General features: G+C 40.0%; 1 protein-coding gene across 1 annotated transcript in view; it reads left to right on the plus strand.

Annotated features, from left to right (window-relative positions):
* LOC102818791 (cytosolic carboxypeptidase 4-like) overlaps positions 1-7,496 on the plus strand; it is a 1,058,651-nt gene that overhangs the window by 208,298 nt on the left and 842,857 nt on the right. The window contains 5 exon segments of the mRNA XM_006867161.1: positions 2,058-2,174; positions 3,413-3,990; positions 5,631-5,717; positions 5,940-6,029; positions 7,081-7,229. Of these exon segments, the coding sequence (XP_006867223.1) occupies positions 2,058-2,174; positions 3,413-3,990; positions 5,631-5,717; positions 5,940-6,029; positions 7,081-7,229 (1,021 nt within the window).

A 7,496-nucleotide genomic window follows, 5' to 3' on the forward strand; every position in this document is an offset into this window, starting at 1 on the left:
TTATGCATTCCATTTCATTTTTGACAACTTCTAATTTTCCCAGATTCATACTTCGTACATTCCATGTTCCGATTTTCAATGGATGTTTACAGCTGTTTCTCTTCATTTTGAGTTGTGCTCCATCAGCAAATGAAGGTCCCACAGGCTTTACTGCATTCACATCATCATAATCAACTCACTTTGAGGAGGCAGATCTTCTCCAGTCACATTTTGAGTGCCTTCCAACCTGAGGGACTCATTTTCTGGCACTATATCTGACAGTGTTTCTTTGTTATTCATAAGGTTTCAGCTACTAAATATTCGGAAGTAGTTCGTAACTCCTTCTTCCTAGTCTGTCTTCATCTGGAAGCTCATCTGAAACCTGTCCACCATGGGTGACCTTGCTGGTGTTTAAAATACCAGTGACCTAGCTTTCAGAATCACAGCAACTCACAAGCCACCACAGTGCGACACACTGACAGACGAGTGGTGGAAACTTTCAATTAGTGACTGAGAAATTGCAATACCCAGGGACTCTTACTCACATTGTTTTGGTTGTGTGACATCAAGGTGATTTTTGACTCACCATATGACAGAGTTGAACTGTCACATAGACCACAATCTATATCAGAGATCTCCAGGTATCACCCAAGGAGCTGCTGGGAAGATTTGAACTACTAACCTTCTGCTTAATAGCTGAGTGCTTAAGCATTGTGCCACCAGGGCTCCTTTTTTAGTCTTATTGGTGCTCATTAGGAGATTGTGGATTGTGTGAAGAATCTAAGTGGCCACAATGGAGAGATGATAAAGAATGACAATTATGATGATGTTAATGGTAGAGGAGAAGAAATAAATTTTTTTCCTTTATGCCATGTTTTATATACTTTACATAGTTCACTTGATATTATATGAATTGTTATTTATTTATGAGGAGGGCTGTTAAACACTGACATACATATTGAGGAAAGTTGTTTATTTTCTTTCTTTGAATTTTAAAAAGAAAATGAAGCATATTAAATTCTCCCCTGGCTAAGTTACCACTATAATTTGAAGACAAGGAAACCCTAAGTAATAAATGGCACCAACCATCCCACCTACAGTCTCCTCAGCTGGGTTCGTGAATTCATTACAATGGCTACGCAGAACTTGGACCCCATATTCACAGTTATGGGATTCTCAGGGAAATAAACAGGTTACCATAAAGGACAAAAAAAAAAAAAAATTGCTCATAATTCAAGGTTTTGGTAAAGGCAGCTTCTTGTCTGTGGTGCCTGTAGACAGGCCTCTTTCGGGTCCTTAGCATCTCAGCTATGTGTCCCTGAGGTCTCTGCCTTGTCCAGTAATGTCACAAAGCTCTTTTCAAACTGGTGATAAATGCCCACAGGGCAATCTACTCTGCTGTAAGCCTTGGCCTGAAGGCACCCAACTCCCACTATGTGGGTCAGCAGACCTCGCTCCCCCAATTAAAGGCGTTCCTTCCATAAGTGAGACTTTTGGCTGAAGACGCTCAGCTTTACTGCTTCATGGGCTAGGAAGCCACCATGTTGTATCGTATGCTGGCTGTTGGTTCTTCTATTGCTACGTCTCTGACATTACAGTTCTGTCTTCTGGATTGAGGAAGCTCAATTCTCAGGAACCTCAGAGCCATGGATGTTCTCACCTCCTGGTTCTTCCCTTCCTGTTTGTGAGAGGCTCATTTCAAACCCACATTAGTGTTTGAAGTGTTTATAATCACAACTAACCCAGTGAACAGTGATCCATACTGAATCATATAATCTGATCAGCATCTTGCCCCACAGTCTCTTATCCATGTTCATCAGGGAAAAAAGTTCCTTGGAGTTAAAAACCTATCAGTGGAAGAGCCATATGAAATAATTCACTGCCTTAAGATTTTATAAACCTTTAAATTAAAAAAAACAAATTATGATAAATATAAGTAATAAAACATTTGCCATTCAACAGTCTTCACATGTACAATCATACCCTAAGACTTGGAAGAGTAAGATGTGTAGCTCTTCTCAATCATTCTGAGAGTATCTTTCTTGATTGCAATGTATTTTGGGGGTATTCTGTTGTAGGATGATGACTTGGAAACAGATGTGAACAAGCTAAGTTCTAAACCTGCCCTTGACCGACCTGAAGCAGAGCTGGAACAATACAAGGCCATGTGTCGTGAGCTCTCCTATAGCTTTGAGGTAGGACACGTGCTGTGGTTCTGCTCCTTGGTGATGCCTGATGGGGACATTGCAGAACATGGGCTAGGTATTCACATGAAAATCACTATTCATCATTAGCACTCTGCTCCTGGGATCTTTTAGGGGAGAAAAGCACAAAGTTCAGTAAAAATGGGAAGAAGTTGGCCAAACTAAGATGTACATCAGGGCCCTAAAACTTGACTTTCTACCCCTAGGATAAAAATCCTTCACTGCTTGTTGTCTTTGGGTAAGGCACCCTGTCTCTATGCATTGGAAAAGCAAGTGAAAATTCTTAATTTTTTCTTGACAATGTAGGAAAGCTGAACTAGATGACTTTCTAAAGATGGCCATTGTATTTCAGTCTGTGTTTGGCAGTAGAACACATTGGAAGCCTTAAACCTGCCTGATGATGCTATTTCAGTAGTAGTTGTTATTATTGGTAATGATAAGACTGTCATCAAAATTTTAAATCTGCTTTTTGATATCTTTTATTTCTTATGACTCAAAAAATCATGGATTTGGTTACATACAATGGTACTAATTAAGTAACATGTTTGTTGTTGTTAAGTGCAGTTGACTTGGTTCAGAAATATAGTGACTATGTATAGGATTTCCAAGGAACAGTTGGTGAGTTTGAACCACCAACCTTGGGGTTCAAACCGACCTTGAGATCCAGTGCTTTAACCCATAGCAAATGAGTCTATTTAGCTTTATTTAACAAGCACTTTATTTAACTTTAGAAGAAGGGGATCTGGTGGTAAAAGTTTCAGGAAGAAGATTTCACTTGATATTTGATTTCAACCAGTAGAATGTTAAGAATGATTCTTAAATAAAAGGCATTGCCCTAGGGTGCATTGAAAGATACATTGTTGGTTGTAGTGTGGCCCCTGTGAATCAAGTGTCTAGCCAAGTCGGCAGTCCAAACTGATCCTATACAGGGTCATTATGAGTCAGAACTGGCTCAACAGCACTTAACAACAAACAGTGCAAGAACATTTGTGCACTGTAAAGAACTGTACTAGATGACTCACCAAAACCTCTTCCAAACATGAGTTTCTATGATTCTGCCATTTTTTGACTCTTGAATGTTACTTTTCCTTTGTCTGACCTTGGAAAAAGTTTATCCATTTATATGATTTGTACTTAGTTCTGTACCCAGAGAATGAGAACAGGGGTCAAATTGTATTAGTTACTTATAAGGAAGCACTAACACTTTCTTTTCCTCTTTAAACCTGAAGGAACTGGAGTCCAAACTCGAAGATGATTTGAACTTGGAAGAGCTTCAATGTGCCAGTCACCACCATATTCCAACTGCTGCCTCTTCAAAGCAGTCTTCCTTGAATATGGACCCAAGTTTCAGGAGGCTTGAAAGAGAAGACAGCTTTCAGACTTGCCTTCTGAGCATGGTGAAGATGGGAAGGTCTGGGCATCTAGCCTCCAAGAAAACACCTGGAATGAAAACTTCTCAAAACGTACCAACCAACTGTCTTGGGATAGAGTCTACTGGAAATGAAATGCCTAACATTCAGGCTTCCCTCAAAGAAGATGCTTGGAACATAGAAGACATTTCCTGCCCAAGGTCTGATGCCTTTCTGGCCAACTCCACCATGCCTAAAGACAGTGTTGAAGTAATAGATAAGCTTCTACAGAAACATCCTAAGGATATCCCCTTCCACGATCCCTATGTTTATATGATGAAAACTAGAAGAACCAGCTCTGTGACCGACTTCAAGATGATGGCATTTCCCGATCTCTGGGGACACACCCCACCTCTGTCTGCCCAGTCCATGTTGGAACGCAAATGTGGAGTTCAAAGGTGATAGTATTACCAACTTGGGGTCTATATTGTCTCTTTTCAAGGTGTTTTTTTTTTTTTTTTTTTTTAATATGGAATTGTATGCGTAGATACTCTGCTATTTTTAAGAAAGTGAAGCATCATCCAGGAACATCTTAAAACTTCTTGGGAAGCTTTTGCTAAACATACAAGCTTGCTGACCTTCCAGGATATTTCAGAATCAAGTGTGGAGAAGTGGCAGACCTGGGCTTTGGGAAAAAAAAAAAAAAAAAAGGATTCCTGGGATGATGCTAATACAATCCTTTAATCCGTATCCATAGTAAATCACTGCTACAGGACAACATAATCTAATCTCTCCAAATATTGCAATCATTCCTCAGAGGAAAGTTTTCAATAAAATCCAGTATTCATTATCTGGGATCTGTTTTCTTGCTCACTGTATCTGATTTCTTGCTAATGGAGAGAAGGGTAGAGTAACTGCATCCCACAATTCCAATCTTATAGGCCCTGGCTTGGCTTAAAGAATAGTTTCTCAACATCACTGCAGAGGGGATGGAAGAGAAATGTTTTCCAGGGCAGAAACACTAGATGAGTGATGGATAATTCCCAGAACACAGGAAAGAGAGCTTTGCCTCTAGTGAGATGAAAATGAAAACTGAGAAAGCTGTGGGGGGAAAAAAATGACTATGTATATACTATGTCAGTTGAACAAAGTGTGCAGACCAGGATATTTCATTAACTTATGTTTCTGTTTCCTCAACAAATTGTTCTTTTAATGGTGTATCCCAAAATCTGTTTCCACTTGGGCTCCTGGCTTGCATCTCAGAGTCCCCTCCCGACAGTATGCTCAAGTCCCTGAGAGATACGCCACAGTGGTTGAGACAGCACCATCGTATCACTGAAGAGAACATCTGTCCCCTGAGTCTAGGCCTCATGCCCATCACCCTATCTACCCCAGTGAACTGCACTGGAAACTCAAGAAGGAACTCTGAAAGTCCCCTGTGACTTCCTCTTCCCTCTTTGCTAAATCTCCTGGATACTGGTGTTTCTCAAACAGAAGATTCACTCCAGCTTTCTGGGACAGACAAAACCCAAGGGATATAAATATCACAAGATCTCAAAGCATTTATAGGAATCTCCCAAACCTTGAGGAGGCTAATATTCTCCAGTCCCAAAGCCTCCATCAAGACAGTCTCAATACAAATGACCCTGTTAATCATACAACCAGACAACTTCCCAAGTCCCCTAGTTCAAATGCTCTTGACAAAACTCTTCACTGAGTCAAGGGTACCCTAACTAAAATCTGCCATCACTGCTTTCAACATCCTTATTATCCAGCACAGTTCTATTTCTTAATAGTGAAGAAAAGTTTTCAGCTCAAGTTTGGGCGTTATTAAGTTTTTCTTTTTGTATCATATTTATCTGGTTCAGTATAGTGAGACTAAAATGAAAGCTGAGAAAGTCATGGAAAAAAAAAATATATATAGTACATCAGCGGAGCAAAATGAAATCAGAATGTTTCATTAACTTCTTTTTCTGTTTGGTCAACAAATTGTAACTTTACATCCTACATGTCACCTCCTTAGACCCATTCCAGGTGACCTATAGAATGTATAGAATGAAGACCAGTTCTTAAAAATATGTCCAATGTCTCCTTTCAGGATCAAGATATTTGAGGATGTTCAGAGACTGATTCAGCCAAGTGATACCATCAATAAAGTTGTCTTCAGTTTAGATGAGGAGCCTGGGTAGGTGGCCTTGTGTTTCAACTGAATGGAGGGTGTGGATAATGCTGTTAATGGCCTAAAAGCAGGGGTTTTTCATATTAGTAATCCATTCCTGCTCCTCAAAAATGCATGTTGAATTTTACGTTAAAGATCTATAAAAAGTTATTGCTGAAGAATGCTAAACTGAGTATGACCAAGAACAGCAATAATGCACATTTTGATATGTTTCCTGATTTATTACAGGTCTGTGCAAGACGTTAGTACTTCTACTTGCTTAAGGTTCTTCTCTAAGTTTGAATCTGGAAATCTTCGCAAAGTCATCCAAGTGCGTCAGTAAGTAAGGGAAGTCCTCCGGGGACAGCTCCTGCCAACTGGAGAGAGTGGGCTGTCCGCATCTCTTCCCCACTTCTCTTTTAATGACCTCATAAGAGTAGCTTTAAATTGGCCATGATGGGAATATTCTTCCTGAAAAAAATCAACAAATGCAACAAATCACGGTTTTTCTCCTGAGAGTGAGAGCCAGTTGGTAAGCATTTGCTAGCACACCGCTAGGGGACTCCCTAGTTGATGTCACAGCAAGATGGGAGTGAGTGGAGGTGAACAGTTAGGAAAGGATTTTGTTTCTTGCTTAATTCTCCCGCCAGAGTTCAGAAAATTGATTCCATTTGGAGACAGGAGAGGGGACACAAGAGAGCTTTTTATGGTGTTGGAAATGTTTTATAGTTTGATCTTGATAGTGGCTACATAGGTGCATCTCTCTGCAAACAAATTCATTCCCCAGTACACTGTACTGCAGGTAAAGTATGTCTCAATTGAAATAAGAAAAATACAAGCAACCTAATTCCTATCTGTTGCTCTGATGGGGGGTGTACACACACTGTACAGTTAATCTTTACAAATAACGTGATTTCCGTGGACCCATGTGGAGACTGAGTCTCAAAAAGCAAGGCTAGTAATGGCATATCCCGTCTAGATGTGACTGTAGTTTCTCCGGGATATGGCACACGTGCACTTTTCTAGCTGGATAGTGAGTTCATGGTAGTTTAATAAGAAAAAATATGCTATGCTACAGTTGTGTAACTGACCTGCTAATGCCAAGAAAAAGAAAAAAGGCTCATTTTCCAAAGCTTGTGCCCAATGAATTACTACAAAACTGCTGGCTTAAAACAAGACAAATTTACTCTCTAACAGTTCTGGAGTCCAGATCCAGTATCATAACAATATGTAGCATTTAAAATAAGGATGATAATAACAGTTTACTGGATCCCTGAGATCCTGGGTCTTAGATCTATAACCTACAATGGGTGACTTGTAAATTCTCAATGATGGCTGCTCTCTCCCAGGCCTTCTAGATAACCCTCTAATCTCGCATGTGATTTTCCAGGTTTGAGTATGACTTGTTACTTAATGCTGATGTCAACAGCACCCACCATCAGCAGTGGTTCTACTTCAACGTCAGCGGCATGAGAGCTGGTGTCCCTTATCGCTTGAACGTCATCAACTGTGAGAAGCCCAACAGCCAATTTAACTACGGTACAGGATTTTAGTGGGAAGAGCCTTCCTGGAGAGTACCAGGAATGAGTTTCTTAAGTATTTGGTTATTATCAGAACCCTGTTTGTTTTTTTAGAGTAGTTGAAGGCTAGGCTAGCTATTTTGTGTGCCAGGTGTGGCAAGGCAATGCCTACTGTTCAAAGGGGAGATGGTAGTTCTTTTTTATTATGAACAATTCTAGGAAATTCTGGGTATTTTGCTGACTCATATAATAATGTATTAGATAGTGTTAGATAAGAAATAGTATT

This window comes from Chrysochloris asiatica, unplaced genomic scaffold, assembly GCF_000296735.1.
Source record: "Chrysochloris asiatica unplaced genomic scaffold, ChrAsi1.0 scaffold00101, whole genome shotgun sequence".
NCBI lineage: Eukaryota > Metazoa > Chordata > Mammalia > Afrosoricida > Chrysochloridae > Chrysochloris > Chrysochloris asiatica.